General features: G+C 56.9%; 11 protein-coding genes across 11 annotated transcripts; 6 read left to right on the forward strand and 5 right to left on the reverse strand.

Annotated features, from left to right (window-relative positions):
* Nucleotides 1–3,927: 3,927 nt before the first annotated feature.
* Nucleotides 3,928–4,248, forward strand: CH63R_02756 (uncharacterized protein; the record flags this gene model as incomplete). The annotated part of the gene is made up of 1 exon (XM_018297731.1): nt 3,928–4,248. One exon carries the CDS (start codon nt 3,928–3,930, stop codon nt 4,246–4,248), a length of 321 nt encoding a protein of 106 aa, XP_018162547.1.
* Nucleotides 4,249–5,300: 1,052 nt separating this feature from the next.
* Nucleotides 5,301–7,364, reverse strand: CH63R_02757 (peroxin 8; the record flags this gene model as incomplete). The annotated part of the gene is made up of 1 exon (XM_018297732.1): nt 5,301–7,364. One exon carries the CDS (start codon nt 7,362–7,364, stop codon nt 5,301–5,303), a length of 2,064 nt encoding a protein of 687 aa, XP_018162548.1.
* A 498-nt stretch (nt 7,365–7,862) lies between these two features.
* Nucleotides 7,863–8,352, forward strand: CH63R_02758 (Integral membrane protein; the record flags this gene model as incomplete). Its single annotated transcript, XM_018297733.1, has 2 exons — nt 7,863–8,173; nt 8,232–8,352. 2 exons carry the CDS (start codon nt 7,863–7,865, stop codon nt 8,350–8,352), a joined length of 432 nt encoding a protein of 143 aa, XP_018162549.1.
* Nucleotides 8,353–8,419: 67 nt separating this feature from the next.
* On the reverse strand, nt 8,420–9,418 carry CH63R_02759 (Galactoside O-acetyltransferase; the record flags this gene model as incomplete). Its single annotated transcript, XM_018297734.1, has 3 exons — nt 8,420–8,825; nt 8,936–9,058; nt 9,177–9,418. 3 exons carry the CDS (start codon nt 9,416–9,418, stop codon nt 8,420–8,422), a joined length of 771 nt encoding a protein of 256 aa, XP_018162550.1.
* Nucleotides 9,419–10,907: 1,489 nt separating this feature from the next.
* Nucleotides 10,908–12,116, forward strand: CH63R_02760 (Protein-S-isoprenylcysteine O-methyltransferase; the record flags this gene model as incomplete). The annotated part of the gene is made up of 2 exons (XM_018297735.1): nt 10,908–10,927; nt 11,369–12,116. 2 exons carry the CDS (start codon nt 10,908–10,910, stop codon nt 12,114–12,116), a joined length of 768 nt encoding a protein of 255 aa, XP_018162551.1.
* A 146-nt stretch (nt 12,117–12,262) lies between these two features.
* Nucleotides 12,263–13,986, reverse strand: CH63R_02761 (O-acyltransferase; the record flags this gene model as incomplete). The annotated part of the gene is made up of 4 exons (XM_018297736.1): nt 12,263–12,489; nt 12,544–13,549; nt 13,616–13,656; nt 13,710–13,986. The coding sequence occupies 4 exons, from the start codon at nt 13,984–13,986 to the stop codon at nt 12,263–12,265; spliced, it is 1,551 nt and encodes a 516-aa protein (XP_018162552.1).
* A 1,664-nt stretch (nt 13,987–15,650) lies between these two features.
* CH63R_02762 (WD domain-containing protein) lies at nt 15,651–17,769 on the forward strand (the record flags this gene model as incomplete). The annotated part of the gene is made up of 3 exons (XM_018297737.1): nt 15,651–15,738; nt 15,914–16,029; nt 16,090–17,769. 3 exons carry the CDS (start codon nt 15,651–15,653, stop codon nt 17,767–17,769), a joined length of 1,884 nt encoding a protein of 627 aa, XP_018162553.1.
* Nucleotides 17,770–18,360: 591 nt separating this feature from the next.
* CH63R_02763 (DNA/RNA non-specific endonuclease) lies at nt 18,361–19,428 on the reverse strand (the record flags this gene model as incomplete). Its single annotated transcript, XM_018297738.1, has 1 exon — nt 18,361–19,428. One exon carries the CDS (start codon nt 19,426–19,428, stop codon nt 18,361–18,363), a length of 1,068 nt encoding a protein of 355 aa, XP_018162554.1.
* Nucleotides 19,429–21,407: 1,979 nt separating this feature from the next.
* On the forward strand, nt 21,408–23,145 carry CH63R_02764 (ZIP Zinc transporter; the record flags this gene model as incomplete). Its single annotated transcript, XM_018297739.1, has 3 exons — nt 21,408–21,471; nt 21,550–21,680; nt 21,757–23,145. 3 exons carry the CDS (start codon nt 21,408–21,410, stop codon nt 23,143–23,145), a joined length of 1,584 nt encoding a protein of 527 aa, XP_018162555.1.
* A 637-nt stretch (nt 23,146–23,782) lies between these two features.
* Nucleotides 23,783–25,398, reverse strand: CH63R_02765 (C2H2 transcription factor; the record flags this gene model as incomplete). Its single annotated transcript, XM_018297740.1, has 2 exons — nt 23,783–25,257; nt 25,320–25,398. 2 exons carry the CDS (start codon nt 25,396–25,398, stop codon nt 23,783–23,785), a joined length of 1,554 nt encoding a protein of 517 aa, XP_018162556.1.
* A 410-nt stretch (nt 25,399–25,808) lies between these two features.
* On the forward strand, nt 25,809–26,511 carry CH63R_02766 (RNA polymerase Rpb6; the record flags this gene model as incomplete). The annotated part of the gene is made up of 4 exons (XM_018297741.1): nt 25,809–25,843; nt 25,897–26,166; nt 26,268–26,387; nt 26,475–26,511. 4 exons carry the CDS (start codon nt 25,809–25,811, stop codon nt 26,509–26,511), a joined length of 462 nt encoding a protein of 153 aa, XP_018162557.1.
* Nucleotides 26,512–27,297: the final 786 nt, after the last annotated feature.

Here is a 27,297-nt window from a genome sequence, read left to right on the forward strand (position 1 = left end):
ATTTCATGGCTTCCAGATAAAAAGTTTCATATATATTTTTTTCTCTAGTTTTGGACTTTGGGGGTTTTTCTTCCCAACTGTGGAGCGGCTTGTCGTCGTCGTCGTCGTCGTCGTCGTCCCGGAGCTGCTTTGTCGACGACAGCTGGTCGTTCGGGACGAGAGACCCCCCGCCGTGAGGTCCAGATCAGCCGCCGGCGGGAGAAACGGGGCACGGGCAGGATCGATAGCGAGAGGGTGACGTTGCAAATCCCACGCCCTTTCACATACTAGCCCGGCACGGCGGCAGCGGGATGGAGGGGGGGGGGTTGTCATCGTGCCGACTCCTTGACTATGCGGTTGAGTCACTGGCCGAAGGAGGTCTTTGGTTAGGGGCCTGGTTATGTTCGATACCGTGTGTATGTTTGTCTAGAAATCAGAGAGCATCACGAGCAAGCAATCATGATTGCGTGGCCGCCGATTTCTGACGTCCAATTGGCTGGCTCAAGCCAGCCGGCCGGGGTCGGGTCGACCTGCGGAGTTGGTGCAATCCTCGTCACGTATGCTGAATACTTCGCAATTCGGGTCAGGTCATATGACGCCCGCTTACGCCCGTCGTCTTTAGGTAATGAATGGGGCCCGGCGTTCCGTGAGCTTGACCCGACGACGGGGTAGGCTGGGCGAGGGCCCAAGCCTACGATGTAGAGGGGATGGGTGTTTGCATGATGCAGGAGTTTGGGGCCCTTCATTCCCGGACTTTAGACCATACATGATGGCTTGGCCGCGTTGGACGACACGTGGGGGGAGGGACTTGTGTATGTGTGATGAGGTGAGCTTGAGCATGAAGCTTGTGTGTCCGTCTCCCTCCTGCGCCGTGCCTGGGTGCGAAACCTCGCCGATGAGCAAGACTCTTTGGGGGGGGGGGGGGGGGGGGGTGTAACGTGAGGACAGGACCAGCCCATACTACCAATCGCTACGTAATCGAGGCTTGGCTCAGGTCGAGGTTGTTTGTACTTCCTAGGTTCTTCTTGGTCATGGAGTGTCAAGAGGCGCATCTGCAAAACAAGGTTGTCGTCACGGCAAGCCAGACGTTGGCTTTAGGGGAGGAACGAGCCGACAGACGGGGGGCCAATGGGGAAGGGCGTGGACCGTGTCGTTTAGTAAGAGTAATGTCTGTGGCCATTGAGATTTTGCAGGGAACACGATGTGCAAACCACCCCGAGGTGAGGAGCGAATGATCGGGGCTCCGGAATCGGGCTGGGGGGAGGGTTCCGAGGCGTGTGTTGGGAGGGCAGTTGGACATTGGTGTGTGGTGTGTGTGTAGGAATCTGTACCTGACGTCCCCCGGCCCTCCGCCCCGGTTGGGGACCTTTGTGAAGAGGAGAATCTGGGGACCCCGATTTGTTTTAAATGGATTGCATACTCTCCCGTCCCATCCCCCCCTTGCGTAGTAGTGTAGGACTCTGAGAACTCCATGGTGGGTTGTCCGTCAGTCGTGACGGGGGAGAAGTGGATAGCGATCACCTAATGATTATGTTTGGGTTTGGAGGAAGAAGCCCACGCCAACACAAGGGGGGAGAATGGATCTCTGGACGGGAAGAGAGTTTCGGGGGGGGGGGGGGGGGATCCACCTGTAAAAGTTACGTAAATAGGACTTTGTTTTTTCTAACGTGTAGCGCAGGACTAACGAATATGCGAGACGTGAGGAAAGGTTACCCCTTGAGGCCGATGGACGTGTGGGAAGAGGCCTTTCCCTTTGCTGGCGGCAGTTGGGGTTTGCGTGGGGCGGATGAGGACGAATAGAGGCCATTGGAAGTCCGGTTGCCGGGGGCTTTGAGAGCCGGGAGGGCCGGGACGGTGGAGACGAGGTTTCGGGCCGGCGGTTGTGCGTTTTGGGGTTCTGGGCCCAAGCCGGAGGTGACTGGCTGGGCGTGCGGTGTACGGGCGAGAGGGGGGTTTGGATACTGGGTTGCTGGTTCTCGGGAGGGTTACGTGGTTTGCTTGGCTGCCTTGCGAGGCGGGCCCGGCGATGCGATCAGGTCGGGGGTGACGAGATTATCAGGCAGGAAGAGACCTGGGTTTGTCAGCTCGCGGTCTAGATCTCTAAATGACGGGTAGAGTGTGGTCTGAGCCAAGACTTTCTGGCACAGAGTTGCTGGCGAGATGAGGATGAGGGTTCTTGGCTCTGGCAACTATGACGAAGTTGTCGATGCGACTCGGGCAGAGATGGACCAATGCTCGATGGCATCTCCTGTCGACGGTTGCAGTCGTCTTGGCTCTTCACAAGACTATCGGCAGAATAAGACAGGGTCTCAAGGGACCATCAACCGTGGTGGGGTTGCTTGGGGTTGACCAACCTACTCGGGTGCCGGACACTGAGTTGGGGAGCAAACATTGAAAGCCGGCCAGGCATGACCGATGACCCTGGGGAACTAGGAAGAAAAAAAGAGGTCACGGTATGCCAACCAGTTTGGTCACCGCAGTGTGAATACCCGACACAGTGATGGAAAGACACTGAAAGAGGATGACTCTGCTGGCGAGGCGTCGGGTGACTGTTTCGCAACTGGGAAACCTATGGTGGCCCTATTCTGACCCAGACCGTTGGCCGTCCAAAGAGTCTACCGACTACAGCTCCCGCAATATACCGTTCTTCACCCCATCATCCATCCTGAACCCTCGTTTCCCATATCAAGTTGGATGGCTCAGTAGATACCCCGAATGAATCCCCATACATGGCGAGCTATGACAAAGGAACGGCAGATTTGGTCCTTCCTGCGAGGTACTGTCTCGGATTTTGAATTCAATTGGCTTTTCCGTTAAACCACGCAGTCCCTCGAATCGGTATATCGTAGCACAGGGAACAAGGGAAGATGATGCACTCTACTCCGGGAGAGGACCAAGCTCCAATGCCCATTGACTACTTAGTGCATCTAGCTCCTGGTTTGCTCGTGTTACACCTTCCGAGTCTGCTTTATAGTCTTCGTGAACTTACTCAGCTGGATGAGGCTCATCAGACCGTCAGTTTTGTGATGGGCGTGACTGGCTGAGGGACTGCCAGTCAAGTCCCAAGCATAGACGACTACAACTTCGGTAGAGCAACGTATGAAGTGCAGTGCTCGAGGGACTGGAAAATCTTTCATTTCATACGAGGCGCATTCCAGCCCTGCAATAAACTGCCGCTTTTCGCGAAGGTGAGCCTCCGATTTCATCTTGCGAGGCAACATGTGGGCTCGTAAGAAAGGACTCAAGGCAAGAAGATCATGTTCTCCTTCTTTTGAAGGAGCTTATATGGGGGTGTTCGCTCTTACTGCTATTATAACCTTAAGTTAGCCTCGTCCCTTACATGGCGTATAACACGCATATTTAGAGCAGCTCGCAATACAAGAAAAAAAACAAGGGGGGGAGGGAACACATACCAAACGGAGAACTGTTTCATTCTCACCTAAGTCTTGTGAAACACCCATGGGGTATACCTGAATCTAAATACTGCTGTATGACGAGTTGAAGTGTCTGTCTTGCCATCCCAAAGTAACCTGTTTCGCAGCGATGCTCGTCACCACTTACACCTTCCCAGTGTGTTCTCAGACCACCCCCATTGAGAAACAGGACAGAGTATTTGAAGCTTAAACGGCAACAGAGCCGAGGTGCAGGCTCGTTGCTTGCGTGGAAAAGGGAAGGAGGGCGGTGGAGACAGAAGCCGCCCTGATGACTGCTTTGCCCAATGTGTCTAGGTGAGCAATGACTTCACCTGCGCTCTTTCCGTCCCAGGCAGTTCGAAACAAACCGATTCTCACCAAAAGACAACTCGCACATAGAAACCATCCGCATAGATAACCAGCAACCATACCTTCCTTCCTTCGCCTCACCTCCTCGCCAAGACACCTTTCAACTTTCTTCTCAACACAGCAAGAACGGGCCCCGTCACTACAAAAACAACTCGCCGCGCCCACTATGAAAGCCAAGCTCCGCACCTCGGGCCCCGTCGAGGTTGTCGACCCGCTCTTCCTCAACCCGCGCCCCAAGATCGGTGGCGAGTACAAGGCGGCGCTCAAGCGGCTCCTGCGAGCCAGGGTCGGCGGCATACGCGAAGGGGACAAGCCGCTGCTCCAGGCCGTCATGCCCACGCTCATCCGCGCCGCCAACGACCCCCTCATGCCGGACCCCGACCGCTTCTACCAGGACCCGGACTACTTCCCGGACTACACTGGCATCTTGCGGCTAGTGCAGCAGCTGCGGGCGTGGTATGGCACCCGGACGTATTTCTATCGATGAGAGGGGTGGGTGGTGAATTCGGCGACGCCGAAGGGGGGGGATTAGTCACGGTCAGGTAAGTTCTGGGGTTGTTGGTGATATTCGTCTACATGTGCGTCGGCTGATTAGGCAATTCGTGTGGCAGACGTAAAGGAATATCAGAATCGACGGAGGGGTGTCATAAGCTGCGGCGGTCACGGGGGAGCAGCAGACGCGTGGGAAGCGACATCGTCAAGTTAATGAGCACCGAACAGCAGTGTAATGAAACACATCGCGATACCTTAACATAGCGAGCACCAGTTGAAACTATGACATCGAATGAAATTGAACGCAAAGAAAATGATAGTAACAATAACATTGATGCTGTGTGGTCCCTAGTGATATTGCGTTGACCCAGTGGTCGGAGGTATCAACTCCAAAAGAAAACCTCACCAAGGTCAGGTCTGCCGTGAGCTTTTGCCCCAAGAGAAACATCAAACACGACACGCAGGGCGAAAAGGGTATAAGGGAACAAAATTCCTCCAAGTAATTCAACAATCGCCTCAGTATTTGACGGGATGGCTTGAGGCAACGGGGCCAGATCCAGCGCTGAGTGCGGCCGCGGTGAGTCCATGCTCCGGCATGTTCCAGCAAGGCCTTTCTTTTTTGTACATCCCTGCCTGTTTCCGACGCGGGAACACCGCGCTGTACATAGCCTTTGTATGCCCGTACTCACCTGCCTTGATGTATCTAGTGGCGCGGTGCCGTCCGATGCGGGACTTGGTCTGGTGTTGTCGGTCGAACTGTGGGTACCTTCCGTCCGGTCTTCCGGCCCCACTGCGCGATCTGCACCGCGTGCTCAAGTGCACCGCACCCTTCCTGCGTTGGAAAAGGGCAGATGGCCGAGGGGCCAAGGAGGTGCTATTTATTGCCTCGAAGTAGGCCTGTCCCAGGAGTCTGTAGTTCGAATCCCGCCAAATCGCACTTTTAAATTTTTTTAAATTTTGTACTTCATCGTTTCCCAGTCGCTCGCTAATGTGCGACTTAGATATGGTATACACGCTGCCGCCTACTTTCAAACCCCCTCTTTCCTCTTACAGCCTGCTCGACTTGCTCTCATCCAAGATGGCGCCGCTCATCATGGGCACCTGCTGCGCGTCCCGGCCAACCACCAGCTCTCGCCCGCCCTTGGTCGTCCACCACGCGACGCCGATTGTTGCCCTTTCGACATCCATCTCGCCGCTGACCAGCACCTCCCAGAAGCGGTCCTTGACGGGTTGACGCATGGCAGGATTGGCAATCTCATTCATCGCCTGTGCCGTCAGGGTCATCCAGTCCTCCACCAGTGGCAGCGGCAGGAAAGGCAGCGAGTCGATGAGCGTCAGGACGAGCGAGCTCTGCTCCGAGAGGGGCTCCTGCTGCGGCGTCAGGCCCTTCTCGCTCTGCGCAATGGCGTCTTGCGTCAGGGGCAGGGGGTCGGTGCCTGCGCCCATGGTCTTGAATCGCACCATCTCTAGCAGCGTCTCGGACAGCTGCGGCTCCGTGAGCGAGATTGGGAACGGCGGAGAGACGATTTGCATGATTGTTTTGAAAGCCACCCGGAATTGCCGTGTTGATATTTGTGAAGGGAATGACGCAAAAAGAGCATCGATGTAAAACGGCACAAGTCCCACGGTCAAGGGACTGTTGTGCGGGCAAGACAAGACCGAAAGAACGGCGCTATGAGCGGCCTCGAACAGCTCAACCATGGTTGCCGTCAACTCACCGGTGTGAGTGAGATATGCGGCCGCTGGCTGCACGATGAGGCCGTCGCAGGCCTCGGCGGTCATGTTGAGCGGCAGGTGCTCCGATACATTCATGTAGAAGAGGTCCAGCGTCCGATCCAAGGGGCTAGGGGGCACCGCTCCCGCATGAGGGGGCTTCGTCTCGGTGAGGAAGGACACACATGCGTCTCCGAAGCGTGCGAGGACATCTAAAGATGTGAGATAGGTGAAGGTGTATGCCTGAAACGCGCTGGCTCCGTGCCTCGATGAGACGAAGAAAAGGAACCGTAGGGTGTGTAATGACTTCGTGGCGACTTGAGGAGCCATAGCATCGTTCCTCATGCGAGGGTCGAGCAGGCTGCGTCCGACAACCGCCTGCAAAACAGCGACTGTGGCGTACATGGTCTTCTTCAGCGTCCCCCACAAGATTGGCCAGGTGGCCTCCCGCGTGTTTGGCTCCAGCTGCGCCGTCTCATCGGCGGCGTCCACCGTCGATAACGGGTTGCGCTGCCACTGCTGGAACAGCTTCTGTGAGAATTCCAAGAGAGAGTCCTGAGCGTCGAGAACCACTGCCGAGTCCGTCGCGTTCGTAACGGCAAAGGCCGCCAGCCTTGACAGAGGTCCCATGCCTCCCATCAGGGGTTTGCTCTCGATTGACTGCAGCAGCTGGAACGACGGGGCGTTCGGTGGCCATTCGACGACCTGACCGTGCTGTCTGATATCTTTCCTAACGTCCTCCAAGAACCGACAGTCCTCGAAACCATCCTCACCCGTGATAGCCAGCACGGCAATTGGCAGAAGAGCGTTACAGTCAAGCGCCATCTGACGGAAATCCGAAAGGAACGGGAAGACGTAGTTGAGCGCAAGCACGACCGACGCCGAAGCGAATGAACCGTCCAGCCTCTCCAACGCGAGATTCGCGGCCGTCACGACCGCTTCCTCCAGCGTGTTCCGCAGACTACGCGACAGCGACTGCCTGTCGTTGCCCTCCATGCCCATCAGTATGCCCGTCAGCACCAGCAGATGCTGCCACCGGTTAGAGCGGTCGTCGGCGCCCTTGACCACGGCGCGAACCCACGCATCGCAGCCGATCCCGCCGCCCTTCCGCGGCGCATGAGGGATCGTGATTTTGGCGTTGTCCAGCTCGTTCTGGCGCACACGGATGGCGGCGCTGTTGTAGACGGATATAATGCGCAGGCTCGTCCGCAGGCCGTCGCGACGGTGCCATATGGCGGGCGCCAAGAGCAGCTGCGAGGTAAGGACACCAAGGTTCAACGGGTTCGAGAGAGTCGTCAGGAGGTTCACGGTCGAGCCGACGATCTGGTCCGTCTTGCGATCATCGTGGACGTTCTGGTACAGCTGCAGGACCGTATTGAGGAGTCTGTCGGCCGGCATCGTGCGCGGTACAAGGGGTTCGAGGTACGCTTGTTGTCGATGTAGAAGGAATCGTGGCGTGAGCGACGGGACCGGGGATCAAGTCAGCTGTACGATTGTAGGGCGGACGACGATAAGACAACCGCGGATGAAGGCCGGCAGCGTTGGTGGTATTGAATGATTGACGTCGTCGGGCCGGGGCACGGGCGGTTTTGCCGAGGCACCTGGAAATGGACCTAAAGCCGGGGGCACCCACTCACACACTCTCTTTGAGCCTTCCCGGAAGCTGCACCATCCCTGTACGACCTCCCACTGACACCTGAAGATCGTCCACCCGACCCCAGCAGATACGCCGTCACCGCCAGCAACCAATCCTTAGGAGGGAGGGAAAAAGTCCCGACCTCAACAATCACTCCCTACTTACCACATACCTCATTCCTCTCATACCTACTGAGCCGCCAACCGTGGGGCTCCCACGCCTGCCTCTCGGACCAAACCACGCAGACGACCGCCGCCGCAATGTCGCAACGGGCGCGCAACTACCCCCCCGATAACTACAACACGCCATCGTTCCCCAGCATCAACTGGCAGCTTCGGGACCTGACGGCGGATCACCGCTGGAGCCTCTTCCACATCAGCGACATCTGGCGCTTCACCGTGTTATGGACCACCATCATCTACGCCGTTGTGCACCTCGGCGCCGCGGCCATCACCATCGCCATGCACACCAACAAGCGGGGGTCGCTGACATACCTCTGGGCCGTGCCGCTGCTATATCTCATTGTGTCGGGTGTGCAAGCGCTGGTCGCGGGCAGCGTTGTCGGGCTCATGTGAGTTGGTTTTACTCGCGCGCACATAGCTGTGAACTGACCAGGACCCCACCAACAGCCTCGGCGCCGTCTACAACGCTGGCTTCTTTTCCATGTCGACCTGGATCCCACTGCTCTGGGGCGCAATCAACGTGCTGGTACTCATCATTGCGTCTTTCACGATCCAGGGCGGCCTATGATTCGATTAAGCACACACCCACACCCACACACCCACACACGAGTGCAACGAGGAACATGATGATATTACTACATCGTAGAGCTATAATTGATATTGGTCGATAACGACGGCGCCGACCCCGTGACCGATGGCTGCGACGGCACAATCTTTTTGATTATCCGCGCCGGGTTGCCGACGACGCACACGTAGTCCGGCACGTCCTTGGTCACTACGCTCCCTGCGCCGACGGTGACGCCGCGGCCGATGGTGACGCCCGGCAGCACGATGACGTTGCCGCCGAACCAACAGTCCTCGCCGATGGTGATGGGCTTCCCGCTTTCTGGGCCACGGGTGCCGTTGCGCAGGGTGGGGTCCAGCGGGTGCTCACCGCTGTAGAAGGAGCAGTTGGGGCCGATGAGAGTGCGCGAGCCCACGGTGATGAGGCAGGTGTCTACCCACGTGCTGTTGGAGTTGACGTACACGTTGTCGCCGAGTCTGTTGTTGTGTTGTTGTCAGCAGGAGCGGTGAGGCACACAACAAGGGTCTCTTGTTTGACTTGAGATATGTATGTATGGGGGATAAGGAGAGGGAGGGGGTTCGCGTACTTTACGTTGTAGCCGTAGTCCATCTTTATGGGGGTATCGATCCATGGGTATTCCTCGAGGAGGGCATCGTCCTCATCCCGGCGGATACGCGGTGGAGGAAGAGGGATCGTGTCTCCGTTGATGCTGGGATTCCAAATTAGATCCATACATCCTGTTGTAGGACAGGGTCTCCTAAGCCCCGGAACGGCAGGGTTCGGATGCCCAGAAAACCAATACTTCAAACAACAAGGCGCAAACTCACTCTTTCCACAGTCCGATGAGGGTGCGGCGGCTCATGTCGCCAGCGTTGTTGAGCTTGTCGCAGGCCGTCTTGCACCGCTTCCGGTCGGCGATGAGATCCGGGGTGAAGGCCCAGTAGAGCTCGCCGCTCCTCATGCGCCGACGGTTCTCCTCCCTGTCGATGGAGCGGATGTCCATGACCAGCTGCTGCATGGGTGCGCGTCTGGGCTGAGTCTGCGCGTCGTGTGTATGTGAATATCGCATGGTTGAAATGTGTTGGTGACAAGGAGTAGCGAACCGAGTTTTGGGGTTCGTATGAGAAGCGAGTAAACGGTGCGCGGCGTTATCTCTCTCTTTCTCTCTCACACTTTCACCGGGAGCAAGGCAAGGGACGTCTGGGGCAGACCCAAGACTTTTTGTAAATGGCAAGGTACAACGGGCAACGGGGAATCCTTGACGGAGAGGGTATGGACCGTTATGGGTAAAAGGCCAAATGGCGTGGGAGATCTCGGATGTCAAGTGCCGGCCGTTTCTTGAGCTACGAATAGCGTGTTATGTTATCTCGCCGCCCAAACCTGGAGAAGACGTGTCGAGTGACCAATTGAGCGATCTGAATGATTCGAACCGAGAGTAACGGGGAGAGCGAAGAGGGGAGAGGGGAAGCTAAGGATAAGCAGTCATGTCGGTGAAGCCGAACCGTTCAAGGGTAAAGTTGACCGTCCGTCGTCACCAACACCACCCTCACCTTCCATGTTACTGCTACTGCTACTTCCCCCGACAATAGCGACAGCAACAGCGGACCAAAGCGCATCTCTCTCGGGGGGGTGGGCAGCTGCTCCACGCACTTGCGTCACCCGCCCCCCTAACTCGGCCCGCGCTCACGCTTGGCCTTACCCGCGTACCGGCTTTTGAACTCAAACAACCAGGCTCGCAGTCTCGCTCACGTCCAAGTCGTTGCTTCGTGCAGTGAAGGTTCAGAGAACAACTGTTGTCGCCTGGAAGAGACCCTATCCTCCCTCCCTTTTCTTCTTCTTCTTATTCCTCGTTGGACATTGCCTAGGGCCCGAAGTGGAGAATTTGCGAGAAACTGGATCCCCCCTTCTCCTCCACAAGACAATCTGGACCACATTCCTTTTTTCTTCTTTTTTTTCTCTTTCAGTACCCTTTCCCGATTCCTTTCCAACCCTGTCAGTGTCCCCCCTTCTGTCCTCTCTCTCCACGCCGCCACGTCTTCGGGACCAACCAACCACGGTACAGACAGGGAACGCACTCGCGGAGGATCGCCGGCCTCTTCTCGCATCCTCATCCCGAAGTGCCCGTTACAACGCGTAATTGACCAGCCGCATCACGCAGCTCACCCAAAACTCACCCACAGCGCGAGACCTGCGCTTTGATCCGAAAGTCGGGCAGAGTTAGCCGACAGTGCCCAGTTCCTCTCTCTCAAAATCCCGGACCCGGCGTCTGTGCAACGCAGGTTGGCACTGGAATGACGGCACTTGGGTCCTAAACAGCCGTACCACACCTTTTCCCTCACACTGCTCCCCCCCCTGTACAGGTACCCGTCAATCTTTTATCGTTTGAGCCTCAGACAGGGAAACTCAACCATACGACCCTCGCACTTCCGTTCAACCCGTCCGCCTCACCCGCAATCCGCGTCCCGCGGCTTCCAAAGTCAAGGCTCATTCAGTTCTTCCTGTGTGGCTCAGGCCAAGGTCTTGGAGGACATCGGATTACAGATCTCACTGCCGTCACCATGTCGACCTTCCATCGGGTGTAAGTTAGCTACCCCTTCACAGTCACCCGCCCTTCCCTCTCAAACTCAGCCCTGCCAAGCCCCCTCCCTCCCTCCCGTCGTCGGTCCCGGCTCCGTCAAGTCAAGAGTCTCAGCCTGATCTCCGTCCTTTCTTCATTCCCGCCCGGGATGTCGCCTCTCGAGAGGTGTGACCACTGCAGCTGAAGACTGTCCCCGAGGGCCGACCGATCCTCTTCACTCGCCACTGCCCCTCAACACCACGAACCCCCCCACCATCACGATGTCCTCGCCCAAACCCATGAACCCTCTCTTTTCCCAACCCTCGAGCCTCCTGGACCACCGCCGCCACCACGACCATGATGCATCTCCTCTGCCCTGTCAACATTCTTTCCCGCATCATCCCGTCCACCCGTCCACATCTCAACCCTGACCTCTTGGTCCGCAACTAACACTCCCCCCAGCAACGCCCGCCCTTTGGACCCTCCCGCCCCCGGCAAGGAGTACTACCCTCACCAGCCTAAATCCCTCGCCGGCATCGCCCTCCGCGCCTTTTGCCTCGGTGCCGCCCATCTGTCGAGCTTCATCCTCACCATCCTCATCCTGTCCACGACCTCCTCCGCGTTCTGGCGCCTCCCCTTCTTCCTCGCCGCCCTTTCCCTCTTCCACTTCCTCGAGTTCTGGACCACGGCCGCCTACAATACGCCCCAGGCCACCGTCCACGCCTTCCTCCTCACAGCTAATTGGCCCGCCTACGCCATCGCTCACGCCACCGCCTTCGCTGAGTGCTTTCTCGCGAACCTCGCCTTCCCGGGCGCCGTCTGGGTGCCCCTCGGCCTGCGTCCCGTCCTGCTTGCCGCCGGACTGGCGTTGGTGGTCGCCGGCCAGGTTGTCCGCTCGCTCGCCATGGTCACGGCCGGCCAGAGCTTCAACCACACCATCCAGCACCACCGCGCCGAGTCGCACACCCTCGTTACGACCGGCATCTATGCATGGTTCCGTCACCCGTCCTACTTTGGCTTTTTTTGGTGGGCCATTGGCACCCAGTTGATCATGGGGAACCTGCTCTCCCTCGTCGCCTATACGGGCGTGTTGTGGTACTTCTTCTCCAAAAGGATACGTCACGAGGAGGATCTGTTGGTCAAGTTCTTCGGCCAGGACTATGTCGCTTATCGCAAACGCGTCGGAACCTTGATTCCATTCTGCGGTTGACATGACTCCACGCACGTCGGAGCCCGCACCAGTGTGCGATATGATGCGGTGTTGAGATAACGCTGCCATTCTTGTACTTTTATTGCAACTCTGAGATATATAATTAATTAAGCTGGGCAATGTTATGCCGCTACAGAGGACGCTCATCACGAGCTTGTGACAGATGACCACGCTATTTGCCTACTCACGCTGCCGTATTTGGCCTGCCACGCGTAAAAGTACATCAGGGCGGCAAATGGCTGGCCGAGGATGGTGAAGGAAACCCAAAAAATGCAGTTGCCAAGCATGCGACCTGTCGGGGTGTGCATCTTCTCGAGTGGGGTGGTGATGGCGATCAGAGGAAGCTGTAGGAACATGCCGGCGAAAGCAACACCTGTAGTATGTTTGTTAGGATCCCATTGTACAGTATTCGCGGATCTTGACATACCGATAATGTTGTGAGTCGGGATGCCTACGAGCACCTCATGAAGAACCGCCGATGCGAAGAAGACGGCCAACTGGGCGGCCTTGGGACTCCACCCTCGGCCGATCAGGGGCGAGTAGACGTGACGCTTGAAGTACTGGTAAACGGGCTTGTTCCACAGGCGCCAGTATGCGCCCAGGCTCTCACTGTTCCACCAGTCCTCATAGAAGCACCGGTCGCCGAACCGAGTCACTTCGGCAAGAGCATTCAGGAAGGACTGGAAAAGAGCGAAGAAGCCAGCGAGCCAGATAACCAGTGAGATGGTCGAGAGCTTCATCAGCCGCTCAAGAATCTTAGGGATATCTAGAGACGCGATCGTGTCGAGGGAGTTGATCAGAACCGGCGCGGCATACTGGGCGCTGGCGAACCAGATGAAGACGCTCAGACCGAAGACCTCTGCCATGCGCTTAGCGACAAACACCCATCTAATCTTGTCCGTCCTCGGATACGCCGGCTGGTAGACCAGCGTCGGCGCCCACCAGAAGTAGGCCAGGTTGTGCATCGTGATATTGTGCGGATAGGGGCACTGTTGGTAGATCTCGGGCATGGCGGCGAGCTCGCCCTTGACAGGGTGCAGGTAGGCATGTCGCAAGTCTCTGTTCGTGAAGGCGTACGACGCCGTCTTGAGCCAAACGATAATGGCATGGAGCTCCGTCAGGGTGCCGATCAAGGGGTGATGGATGTGAAAGTACACAACGTAGGATGTCACTGCCAGAGCAAGCGTGATATTGACGGCGTGAATCCAGGCAATGATCTTCCAGGTGGAGTTGAAAAGTGCGCGCTGATCGTGTGTTGGGCTGGCGGCTCCATCCTTTGACTTGGACCGCAAGCCCCTCGCTTGCTGAGCGGCGGCTAGTTCGATCAAGTATGCGGCAAACAGATGGCAGGGGATGAGGAGGTATAAGCCCAGGCCCAATGCAAGGTCTTGCCGACGGAAATCGTGGCAGCGAACGCAAATTAACACTCCGTACTACGAGTGGTCAGTAACGTTAGAAAAGACTTCAAGTCCACATTCCTGATCTCAATGGCTGCCTACTTTTTCGATGTTCTCAATCATCAGTCGAAGATTACCGACAACTACACATCGTTAGCCAAAGTCGGAAACCAGCCTGGATGCCGATTCAACTTACTTAGTACGATTACCATTAGGTTCCTGAAACCAATGAAGCTTGGAGCAGTATTGGAGTCATGGCTTAAAGTGGAAGGGCGCGACTTGGAGTGGACGGCAGCGACGTGTCTGTATTTACGCTGAACCGCCCTCCTCAGCTCCTCGGTGGTGCGGTGGTTTTCGGGGTTGGTCGACTCGGCGGCGGCCTTTGGGTTCGAGCTACCATTGTGTGTATTACGTAGGGACGAGGAGGTGGTGGCGGCTGAGCTCTCGAGGCTCGTCACCGTGGCCGTGTTCATGGCAGGCAGGACGTCCTGGGAGCAATTGAGACCGCGACACAAGAGTATGAAGAGGAGGTGGTGGTAGGGGAGGAGGATGAGGAGGAGGAGGAGGAAGAGAAGGAGAAAAAGGAACCGGTAGTGGATGACGAGGGGGAAGGAAGGGCGAAAGTTAAAAAAAAAGCGAGGAGACTTCTTAGTAGTTGAGGAATAGCTAGTATGTATATGCAATGCAGGTGAGAAGTGGCAAGCGCGATAAGATATCGGACTGTAAAAGATGCAAGACAGACGACGCCCAGGAAGCACCGGTACGAATTGACTTTGTAGCCAGTGTTTCCAAGGGACGCCGGACGGCGCACTGGGTTGGATCTGAGCTCCCTAAAAGCTGGAAGAAGCTATTTTATTTAGGATGAGACGGGCGAGCGAACGCATTGGCCTTTTTGGGACTGTGCCTTTGGGAAGAGGGGCAATGGCAATGTCAGTGGTAGTGTGGTGTAATGGTGAGGGGAGGAGGAAAACTAGAGAAGGGGGTCAGGGTACGTCAAGACGACGCAGGGGGTTAAGGAAAAACAGGTGGAGGGAGCTAGGACGACGCCATCGACCCTTGAAGCGTGGAGATTCGTTCGCCAACGTGGAGGAATGATGGATGAGGAGGCGCGCTGACGACAAGAATGCAGCCGACGTGCAGGATGGTGCGAGTTGCAGAGAAACGCGAGGCAGAGGATAATCAGAGACACGAAGAAAAGCCAAGACAACAAAACAAAAGGACCATCCGGGAAACATTAGCAGCGCAGCAGGTCGAGCTACACTAGGTAGGTAGATGATGGCACGGCCTCGGGGATTGGAAGGGGTGACCTTGAGAATGTCAGGGCCGCTGGAGCTGTCTGATCTAGCGCTCTGGATCGTCGGGGAAGCCAGGGCCAAGTTCACACAGCAGAGTAGCCCACCTCCGAGGCAGAAATCACCTTACGGAGCCATTCACCAAGGTACTTGAGGCGAGGCCCTGAGAGAAAAGCGCATATATGCACGCCAAGGGCTTTTACGGCTCCACGGATAGCAGCGGCGATTCCCGGTGGCATCTCTGAGTGGTGGACCATGAGGGCAATCGTGGGGCGTAGGGTGCTTTGCAAAAGAGAGAAAATGAAGAGAGAGCCATGGCTTGAACGCAATCACATGCCAATTTCAAGGGGGAATGGGGATTTCTCTGGCTGGGAAGGGGACTGGGGGGCCCAACTGCGCCTTTCCGTAATTATAACCTCATTCACGACCCGCGGGATATTTTTGGGCAAATCTCAGATGACGCGCGAGCGAGTGGAAATTTTAACAACGGGGTCCGATGTTGGCCCGGATAAGAAATTTCGATAAGAACTCGTGGAGCTTTTCACAGCTGCACTAGGTAGCTTCGGGATGGAACTAAGCAGCAGCTAGGACGTGCCTTCGAAGATGAATTGACAATCATGTGACCTGTAGACATCTTGATGGCCTGTGCACGCGTCGCGCTCATTTTCGCTGTGATTGGCGACAACCAGCCTCGTGGAAGGAACAATCGGGAGAAGCTCCATCGCCATCAACGCCAATTTACATTTATCCAAACCTCTAGCTTCCGCACATCAGTCTAAAAAAAGGATATTTCTTGCAATACTGACTGGCCGCCCTGCAGCTCGCTCGCTCATGAAAATCTAAAGATGGCGTACGATCCTCGAGGGGATCACCATGACCGGAGAGGGCCAGGCGGAGATGGTGATGGTGGTTTTGTGAGAGCTCGAGGCCGACGTGAGTTACCTCGCCATTTTTCTCTTCGAAGCCTTATGGAAAAAATATCGTTGCTAGGGGCGCTTATTCTGCTGCCTTCTCGTAGCATGAGGACGCGAGTGGCTCATAACGAGACCGTTTCGGGCTTCTTGCGAGAGGCTGGCAAGCACATATGGTACATGGCTAACATCCCCAGGTCCGGTCACCGATTATGGATCAACCGTTGCCAACTGGATGCGCCATCGAGCGCCCTCGGAGGGCGACGCATACACTGGGGAGATCGAGAGGCCCAGTGCGAGCTTCATCGTCGACGTGAGTCCTCGGCAAGATCTTCATCTACTTACCCTGCTCTTGACACTAACAGCGTCATAGTTCATACCACCTGCTGCCAGAAGGACAGACCCTGGTGACACAATCCCGGTGAAGCATCTCCACTCATCACTCAACAAGATCAAGCATCCCATCAACGTCGTTCGCTGGACACCAGAAGGCCGCCGTCTCCTGACTGCTTCCAGCAGTGGAGAGTTCACATTATGGAACGGCACGGGATTCAACTTTGAGACCATTATGCAAGCCCACGACTCTGCCATCAGAGCGCTGGCCTACTCCCACAACGACGACTGGCTCATCTCTGCCGACCACGATGGAAGCGTCAAGTACTGGCAACCCAACTTCAACAACCTGCAAAGTATCGCCGCGCACAACGACCCTGTTAGAGATCTCGCCTTCAGTCCCAACGACTCGAAATTCGTCACCGCTTGCGACGACTCGACGCTGAAGATCTTCGACTTTGCAGGCGGAGTGGAGGAGTCCATTCTGAAGGGCCACGGATGGGACGCCAAGAGCTGTGACTGGCATCCGACCAAGGGCTTGTTGGTATCAGGCTCCAAAGACCACCTGGTCAAGCTGTGGGATCCCAGAACTGGCCGTTGCCTAACCACCCTCCATGGACACAAGAACACAATCACTAAGACCTTGTTCGAAAAGGTGCAAGGCGACTGTCTCGCGACATCAGCACGAGACCAGACCGCCAGAGTCTTCGACCTCCGAATGATGCGCGACATCTGCTTGCTCAAGGGACACGAAAAGGACATCTCCACAATTGCCTGGCATCCAGTCCACTCCAATCTGCTCACCACAGGTGGCCACGACGGCTCCCTACACCACTACATCCTGGACGAGCCGAACACGCCCGCCGGCCATGCCAGCTCCATGGCCCCGTACGACAGCTCTGATCCCTCGACAACCACAGCACAGACGATATACCCCGCGCACAAGGTCCCTTACGCCCACGACTTCGCCATCTGGTCTCTGGATTGGCACCCCCTTGGCCATATTCTGGCCTCCGGCTCCAACGATCGTATCACGAGGTTCTGGTCCCGAAAGCGCCCTGGCGATGCCGATGTCTTCCAGGATCGCTACCACGTCGGGGAGGCAGCAGCAGAAGCAAACGGAACCTGGGACCGCCGTGGCGGCCGTCGCCAGCGCCAAGAAGAAGAGGAGCAGGAGATGGAAGACGAGATGGATGGCCTCGTCGACCAAAAGATGCCTCTCAAGCAACCCACAGTGCCTGGTTTCCCCGGTCTTCCGGGCCTGCCGGGGCTGCCCGGACTTTCTATGCCGCAGAACGGCCACGGCGGTCCTGTTCCACCACCGCCTATGATTCCTGGCGTGGGTTCTAACGGCGCAGCTCCCCCCCCTCCTCTGCCCTTCCCTCTGCCCGGCCTAAACGGCGCACCGCCACCGCCGATTCCCCTACCCGGCGGCATCGACCCGAGCAACCCTGCCGATCTCGCCAAGATCGCCGAGATGATCCAGAAGGCTGGAGGCACTCTCCCACCGCCGCCTCCCGGCGGCTTCGCACCACCCGGCTTAGTGCCACCGTCAAATTTCGTGCCTCCCCCGGGATTTCCTCCCATGCCTATGCCGCCTCCCTCGAATAATCACAACGATAATTACGACAGTCGTGGGGGTAGGAGAGCCCCGCTGCCTAGTCAGGAGGAGAGCCTTAAAGCGGAGCAGCGACGGGGCAACTACACCAGGTCCCGTTAGGAACGCCTCCAGGGTATGGCTGAGGAGAAGAAAGCGAAGCCGAGAAACCAGCATGACCTAGTCGCGGTGTTATGGTAATCCTCCATGTATGATATTGACTCAAGCTGGACAACGGGTTGATACCCTGGCGTTAGACGGAAACCAAAAGAAAAAACACAAGTCAAAATACGATTAAGAACACAGCAGCTCAATTTTCCTCACGCATGTGATATATGTGGGGGCAGTTTGTCGCCAACCATCTGTTCGGCGGAGCCTGTCTAGTGTACAAGTACGTCGTTGCTGGAAGGAAACCCTCGTCGCCCGCTTGGTGCTTGCTTGCCAATAAAAGAAAAAGAAAGAAAAAAGCCTAAAAAAAAAACTCCTCTATTCTTATGCAAATGTGATGCGGCCGGCCTCTCGTGATTGCCGCCCAAAGAGGTACAATGATGGTACAGACATGGAAAGGAAGAAAATCCGCATCATCTTGCTGGATGTCTTCCGAGAAAAGGAAAAAGTGGAGGAAGGGAAGCAAATGACTTGGAAAATGCCATGCATCCTCTGCTATGGCTGCGGCTCCCCCGTTCCGTTCTAGTCCAATCTCATGTACTCGGTCTACGAACGGGACTGCGATCCGCCCTTGCTGAAGGACTTCTGCCTGTCGGCGTAGTCCTTGACGACGATGGCGCACGACGTCTCGGTACACAGCCTCTTGCGGCGCTGCGGCGCGAGCTTGGAGGCGAACTCGAGGCCGGCGGCGCGCTCGACGGCCTCGAGGGGCATCTCGAACTCGGAGAGAGGCTTGTTGTTGGGAATCGGGGCGTTAGGCATGACGAAGGCGCCGATGGCGACGTTGCCGCCGGCTTTGCCGTCCTCGGCGAAGATGACTTTGTAGAAGTGGGTGGGCACGGCGACGTTGGGCGGGTTGCCGATGACTTCGTACTTTGTGTACCACTTGCCGTCGACGGGGTCGCGCTTGGGCAGGTAGAGCGGGCCGGTGACGATGCGGACGGAGGGATAGCGGGTGGTCAGGCGGCGGCAGAAGTCCTCGAAGTGCGCCCAGTAGTCGCGGTTGAAGCCATCGCCGACCTGGGGGCACATGTTGGAGAGGTAGAACGTCTCGTCCATGGCCTTTTGGGACCACTTGCAGTCGGCGGCGGGGACCTGGTGGCCGCGGTCGTAGCCGCTACGGAAGTAGTCCTTGAGCTTGGCCTGGAACTTTTCGGGGACGGCTTCGTCCTCGAGGAAGGCGCTGTGCTTGCGATCGCCGCCGCGTTGGGCGAGGGAAGCGGCGGTGATGTGCTCGACAACCCAGTGCGGGTTGCGCGTGCGGCGGTCGTAGCTCGAGATGAGGGCCTGGCGGGTCGCGAGGTCGGCGACGGGGCCGGGGAAGCCGTATTCGAAGAGGCCGGCTGGGTCTACGGGGTTGCCGGAGACGGAGCCGGGTGGCGACGGCGCAGCGGCGGCGGAGGCGGCGGAGGCAGGAGAAAGCGGCGCGTTGGGGTTGGTGAAGACCTGTGTGCTAGGCACCGGAACGGAGGGCGAGGTGGAGAGTGAGGCCGTAGCGGGTACCGCCGTGGGAGGCTGCTTCTGGGAACGGAGCGAGTACATGGTCGCCGTGAGGGCGGCGCCGCCTCCCGCGCTTAGAGCTGCGATGAGGGCGAGAGATGTGGTCTTGGACATGACGACGGTGGGTTGCGCAGCGCGCGACCGGGCTTACTTAGTGTTGAAGGGTTATTGTTTTGTGGCAGAACCGTGAAGGGAAGAGAAGAATGGCAAGTTTCCAACGTCAGTCAGGCGCCCGGCGATTATGACACTGCTCTGACCGGGTGAGTTGGAAGGATGGACATGTGGTGATGGTGGTGTGGTGGATGTCTCAGCTATCTTCCCCCAGACATATGGGTCAGCTTCGGAGCTGGAAAATTTTGGGCAATGGATGGCTTACGGAGGATGGAGGGATCTCCAGGGTACACGAGCGGACAGGGACAGCTCACAGGGCAGTTACAGGGGAGAGCAGTAGTTTCCTGGTAGTCCCGAGCATTTGCCGATCCTTCGTTCCATTGGTGGGGGGAATAGAAGGATTTTGGGTTGCAGAGTGAGGCTGGTACGCTAAGGTGGCTCACCGAGGGCTGGCCTCGGTGTACCGGGTCTCTCACCGGCGCCACACAAGGTGGGGGAGCTGAAAGGGATGACCAACCCCCAGCCTCCGATTCGCGACCCCCGCCAACCCTGCGGCATGAGAAACTATCTTTCCTAGAAAGATCCTGGCTGACTAGCAACAAGCATGGAAATAAGACAACAAACTGGCACGCTTAACAACAAACACAGTACTCTGTATACATAGTAAAGACCTTTCACGTGTGTTTGGTCAGGCATCCCTTAGGAAGGCGCCTCGAGCGGCATGCATCAATGAGTTGGCACACATAGCAAGGGTCACGGGACTGAAGGGAGTACGGGGATACCCAGTCCATCCGGGTCCTCAAGCCAAGCTTTTCTACTCAACTAATGGCGTGTTTGTCAATAATCACCGGCATGTCTTGACTCGACCTGGGACCTGGGGCTGAGAGCGGCGGAGTCTCTCAACAGAGGCGAACAACAACGTTGCTGTTTTGGAATGTTTGTTTGGCTGCTCGTTTGCGGGATAAACAAAAAAAAGCAATAACCCAGGCTACCCATGACTGGTCTCCCGCCTCGCTCTGACTTTTCCATATCGGTTACCAGAATGAGCCTTATGTGCACAGCAACACCGAAAGGAAGAGAAAGCTGAGTAGGTGGGGTGTTTTCGGGGAGCGTTAGACAGCAGGCTGCATGACGGCAACTAAACCACCTACCCGACAAAAGAAATAAATAAATAGAACGGAAAGAACGGGAGCGAACCATAATACGTAAAACATCAAACATGCGAGTAAATGGAAAGGGAAACGGGCTTTGTCTGGGCGTGAGACCTCAGACTGGCGAGTTTTGTCGTTTTGGCTATCAAGGTTCTCATAATACGATCCCTCCACTTGTACTCGACCAGGTCCATGAATAAGGCCCGGCCCCCCCAGCCCATTTCGCACAGAAACAACACAGCAGATCCGCCAACAGCGCCAAACTCAGTGCACTCCCCGAATCCACCATCGCGCGCTGGTCAGAAAGTTTAAGGCGCTCGCAGACGACCGCAAAGTCTCCAGCCCCACTAGATCCATGGTCACAGCGCTACCCATTTGAATTCCAATTTGTGAGCAGCCATCGACATCACTGCTTTCTCAGCAGCGTCTTATCCTACCTTGTACCTACGTCCGCTCCACCCGATTCCTCGCTCTCCTTTCCCCTCGAACCTGTAACGAAAACATTGCGACGTCTCTCACGATCTATCCGTCAACCTTACATCCTCATTTCTCCAACTTCTGGCGCCCCTGCATCTCCAGCGACCAACTTACCAACCCACCCGGGTCTCTTGCGCCACTATACTACGTCAGAGGTCACCCGCTCCTGCAGGACGACAAGCAGCCACACCGATACCGTTACCCAGCTTCTTGGGGCCCATGAACGAGAAACGAGAATCCGACTGAACGAATTCCCATACGAGAACATCGAGTTTGCCGTCTGCCCTTCCATGCGCTGAGCATCAAGTCCGTCTGTAGGCACTGATTGGAGGCGTTGGAGCCGAGCTGCTCATCATGGACGCGACAGAGGTCGATAACGACACCAGGGGGTGGATCATGTGCATCGTGAGCGGAATAGGTGCGTGATCGACGAACATGCCGTGCCGTTCCTCGGCCTGCTGATACGACTCGCCGCTGACACGTGTTTTCCTGGCAGCCTGCGTCGTTGGCGCATCTATCATTTGCGTCGATTTGCTTGTGCGCTACATCCCCGGGAAGCGCAACTTCAGGATACAAGACAGCAACGGCTTTTTGGCCTGCTCATTAAGCCTGAGCTTCGGTGTCATGGTCAGTTGACCTCGAGGACCCTCTGTGCGTGTCGTGTTGGGAGAACCTTGGCTGATAATGTGATTGTGCGCAACAGCTGTACTCGGCGTTGAACAGTATGCTGCCTTCCGCAAAACAATATCTTAAGGAGGATGGATTTCAAGACCAGCTGGCAGGGTTTCTTATGATGGGTTGCTTTATCGGAGGGTTTGTCGGTATCCAGGTCATTTCACGCCTGCTTCACCAATACATGCCGTCGCATGTCGTGGACTGCGACCACTCACACGATCACTCCGAGGTTGATGCCCGGTCGCGCAGCCAAAGTAGAAAGACCTCGCTCTACACGTCGAGCCGCCGGTCGTCCCGGCGGCCTCGCCTCGAAAGGGTCGCCAAGAATGGCCATGCCACCGAGTCCACCCCTCTGCTCACCAGCGAGATGGCTCAAGAAAACGGCGCCCCCCTCATGCCTAAACGCCATGCCTCGAGCAGGGGCAGTCTGAACCTCAATACCACGCATTCCCATCCGGCCCGGACCTCTCGGAGCCGTGGTCCCACCATCGATAGACGACCGTCTATGGCCCAAGTCCAACAGCGGGTCATGTCCTTCGTCAAAGACACAAAGACCAACTGCGATGAGGAGGGGCCGTGCTTTGGATACACCGACCCTTGCGGCCAAGAGTGCTTCAAGCACTTGAGTAACCGCTCAGCGGCAGCCCCAAGACATCCGACCATGTTGCGGACAAGCACGGGAAGCTTTTTTGCTCACAGCCATACTGACCTGGAGGACTTGGAGGAGCGCGGTTCTTCATGCGATTCGCCCATCAGCGGAAAGGTACGCACGAGCCGTGCGACGTCCAGAGAGCCCTTGCCAGAGCATCACGACGCAGATCACCACAGTCTTGGCCACGATCACGATCACGATCATGGTCATGATCACGACGCTCATAGCGATGCCGAGCAATTGAGCGAGGACGTTGAAGCGCAACACCACCACCACGTCCCGACCAACGCCTTCCTCTCCCTTGGCCTACAGACCTCGATCGCGATTGCGCTGCACAAGTTCCCCGAGGGATTCATTACCTACGCGACGAACCACGCCAATCCGTCGCTGGGCTTCAACGTCTTCATGGCTCTGTTTGTGCACAACATCACCGAAGGCTTCGCCATGGCACTGCCGCTGTACATGGCGCTCGGGAGCCGCACGAAGGCCATGTTCTGGGCTGCCATCTTGGGTGGCCTCAGCCAGCCCTTTGGCGCGGGTATCGCCGTCTTGTGGTTCAAGCTTGCCAAGCACACCCACCTCACCCCTAACGCCGTCGCGTACGCTTGCATGTTCGCCATTACGGCTGGCATCATGGTGAGCGTCGGTCTGCAGCTGTTTGTCGAGGCGCTCAGCCTGAACCACAATCGGAACCTCTGCATCTTCTTCGGATTCATGGGCATGGCTCTGCTGGGCATCACCAGCGCCATCGCCTCAACGCACTGACGACATGACATGGCATTTGCAAAGACGCAACACCACACTTTTTTGACGACACTGGCGTCAAGGCCCTCTTCATCGGCGTTCAGGATCACTTTTTTGACTTGGATTTCATGGGCATTTTACTGAGAGGGGGCTGGGGTTGGCACGGGCAGGGCAGGCAGAGGATTTAAACTTATACCACTGTACGTGTTTACGGCTTGAAGGGCATCAATTGTTTTAGACTGGATGGACGGGTTATCGCCATGACCTCGTGGGCACTGTGTGGGCTGTCTGGGTTGAACTGGTCCTCAACAGCGCGCAGGATGACGACCGCGCGGCATTATAGATATGGGCATTGATTGGAAAACGGAATTCGGGAATATCGTTTCACTAGGCACCGGACAGCAATAACGAGTTTGACATGGAGCGGCATCAGCTCCTCGTGGTTTCCATTGATATATGCATACATACGTCTTGACCGATCAAAGCAACAACTTTTGGTGAAACCCCAATTTTTATCTATCAACCTTTTTTTTGTTTTGGCTGTCTTGGCCTTTCCGTGTGGCCGGGTATCATTGCTGTCGTCAGGAAAATGAAAGTAAGAAACATTGCGAGTTATCCTTTGTTTTCCGAAGGGTTATTCGCGTTCGGCCTGTTGTCCTTAAGCTGTGCTTCCGAGCGCCGGGTCAACGAACTGTGAGAAGTCCTCGTCGATGAGTGCGCGCATGGCCGCCTCCTCCTCCTGCCACGCCTGCGGCGGCGTGCCAAATTCGTCGGCCGCACCGATCCAGAAGTCGTCGTTCGGGCCGGGGATGTCGCCGCCGCCGACAAAGTCTGTCACGCCGGGGATAATGCCGTACAAGGGTAGCTCCGGCATCTCGCGGTCTTCGCCAAAGGGCGTGCTGTTGTCGGCAGGGTCTTCTGCTAGGCTGAGGAGGGCGGCCTCGATCTGGTCCATACGCGGAGCGGTCGGGGAGGGCGGGGGGTGGTGCTCGAGGTGAACTTGGAGATCGTGGTGGCGGATGAAGCGCGCCGTGCATCCCGGCATGATACAGAGGACGGTTCGCTTCGTGCCGGCGATGTCGTCGAGGATGTTGGGGGCCTTCTGGTTCGGCACCGGGCGCTCAAGGCCCAGGTGGACGTAGCGGATGTGGTCCTCGAGGTTGGCCTTGGTGACGAAGCCGCCGCCACAGCCCTCCTCGTTGGACCAGCTGTCAAGATCCGGGGATCCTTTGACGTCGACCTCGCCGCAGACGAAGCGGAAGCCCTCGTGCGCCGTGCGGATGTGCACGGTGAGGTTGTGCTTCTTGGTGAACCTCTTGTCGCAGCCCTCCCAGGTACAGGGAATGGTCTTGCGCGCATCGACGGGGATGCCCGAGTGACGCATCTCGACGTGTCGCTCCAGCTCCCACTGCCCCGTGCACTTAAATTCGCAGAAGATGCAGTTCAGGTGCTCCTTGCGGATGTGCGCCTGCAGCAGCGCGAGTGTTGTGAAGCCAACCCTGACCTCGCCATTGTCGCCGCCACACTCCTCGCACCAGAACTGAGGCTCGCTGTGTTCGCGCCGTGTGTGGTTCCGCAGCGCGCCTTGAGAGTCGAAGCCCGCGCCGCAGCCGGGCGCCGTGCATGGGTAGGCATGGGCGCCGAGGTGCTCGGAGCGGATGTGGCGCTGGAGGGTGTTGTGCTTGCGGAAGCTCTGGTTGCAGGGAGGGAAGTCACGGCACCGAAAGCGCTCCTGGCCGGCGTGAACGTCCTGATGGCGGCGCAGGCGGGTCGCCGTGAGGAAGGACTTGCCGCAGCCATCATGGCTGCAGGTGTAGCTGCGCTCTTGGGTGTGGGAGCCCTTGACGTGCTGGCGCAGGTGCTTCTCCTCGCGGTAGTCCTTGTCGCAGCCGGGGTAGGTACACTTGAAGGGACGGTCGTCCGTGTGAGAGCGGAGGTGGGCAGCCAGGCGGGCCGGCCGGTTGAAGGTCTTGTTGCAGTCCGGGTAGGTGCAGGGTATCGTCTTCAGGTCCGAGGGGAATTTGCGGGAGCGGGTGGTGAGGGAGGTCTGGCCAGTCTGCACCGACTCTACCTCTGCGTCCACCGTCGACCCAGAGTTGCTGGCAGTGTCATCGTACTCGTCGTCGCTGGGAGCTTGATTGATCCATCGTGTTAGCGAGATGCACCGCTAATTGTAGGTCCCGGATATCACCAACCGGCATCTTCCAGGATCTCTACCTTGGACCTTTTGGGGTCCGAGACGACGAAGGCCTCTCTTGCCTTCCTCTTCGTCATGGCGGGCGAATTGGGCAGTGCATTGCCTTCATCCACGATAAAGAGGAAATTTCGCCGTTTGGGATCTGTGTGAGAGAGATGGCGAACTTATTCCTGGCAGAAATTCCCACTGCGCCGGGCGGTCAGGCGAAATTTTGTGCGCTGGACCAGCAACCACAGAAGGGGCCGGGGTGCGACTCGGTCCGGATAAGCTTTCCACTGATGCTGATAACGATAGTGCAGACCCACCCATGGGAACTCTGTTCGATCGCAGCCTCGTCAATAATTTTTCACGGCTGGACCCAGCAGTGGCGTTCAGGCTTTCCCCCCACGACAACCTCTCAACCTACGCGACGAAACCAGCGCCCACACCTCAGCAACCGATTGCACCACATCCCTCAGCAACCGATCCCCTCAATTAACACTGCATAATGTCGGACTTTGGTGACGATGACGTTGGCGGAGGGTATGTGGACTTGCTTCTACACTTTGCAAATGCGACTCTGACTGTTGGAGCAGCGACGAGCCCATGTACGAGGACGAGGCGGCCGACTACTGGGACCCGGAGGCGCCCGTCGACGAGGACGACGTAGTGCGAGCCGAGGGTGATGAGGAGGAAGCCGATAACGTCGTTGTGTCAGGAGACCCGTCGGCCGCGGCAAACTCAGGAAAGGGTAACGAAAAGTCTCACCGCGACAAGAAGATTCCCGATGACCAGCGGACTACAACACCCTACATGACCAAATACGAGCGCGCTCGTATCCTCGGCACCCGCGCTCTTCAGATTAGGTACGACAACGAGCGACTCCCCATCCATATACCATCAACCGTACCACCTGCGATACCTATCGTCATCCACGCGATCCGCAAGGCTAATAACAGACGTGTAGCATGAACGCGCCTGTGTTGGTGGATCTGGAAGGCGAGACAGACCCTCTTCAAATCGCGATCAAGGAGCTCCGAGAGAAGAAGATCCCTCTCATCGTGCGCCGGTACATGCCCGACGGATAGTAAGTACCGGATTCTTCCTTGTTCACGCAAAATTGTCGTGGGCTCGTCCTGGGTTCGAGGCACGCATGCTTACCGTGCGTCAACAGCTACGAGGATTGGACTTGCGAGGAGCTTCTCCAGTAGACAGGGAAACAACTGGCTTTTCGTCACTTTCGGGGCAAAGAGAGACACGCACACGCGACTAGATGCAAGGCACCTTATACCCATCTCCTATTGTCGTTGCCTGAAGAGTAGTCAGACCCCCTCCTCCCTGAGCCGAGTCTCCAAATCCGTTTCTTCCGCCCTTCTTCCCGAGTGTGCTCGCTTCGTTGCTGTTGCGCAGGAAGATCCTCGAGAACAAAACACTTGAAAAGAAACCCCCAAACTAAAAAAGATACAGCCAACAGGTGGTGGTATGTATCGTTGTACTTTGAATTTTTGCATTGAGCGTGGCGTTTTATCTAGGCAAAGAAAATGGAAAAGAGATTGGAATATCAGACCTAACAAGTATACCTTCTCACACTACCCTTTTCCCTTTTTCTGACATACCGCATTTGTGCCTATCGTAACTGCTGCAGGTGATTCATTCCAGGGCTACTTGTCCCCTCGCCCGGATCACTTCATGCACGCGATGGGCAGTCTGCAGCGTAATGAGTAGGCACGAGAGACCGGATGATGGCCCATCATCCCGGCCGGGTAGGGAAGAGGACCACGTTCCTTGGCGCCGCGCAGCGAACGCTCCTTGCATCGTGGCGTAGACCTTTCGAACACTACTACCCGCAAAGTTTACGCGCTTCCCTCATCTGCACTTCTCGATCACAAGGGGTTATTGTTCGACGCCGCCCCCTTTCCGCAAGATGTGGTAAATCCGTGAGTCTTGCCGGAGGGTGGAAGAGACGAGGTGGTCCCACGTGAGCCGTAGGACGTCAC

This window comes from Colletotrichum higginsianum, chromosome 2 (genome assembly GCF_001672515.1).
Source record: "Colletotrichum higginsianum IMI 349063 chromosome 2, whole genome shotgun sequence".
Lineage (NCBI taxonomy): Eukaryota > Fungi > Ascomycota > Sordariomycetes > Glomerellales > Glomerellaceae > Colletotrichum > Colletotrichum higginsianum.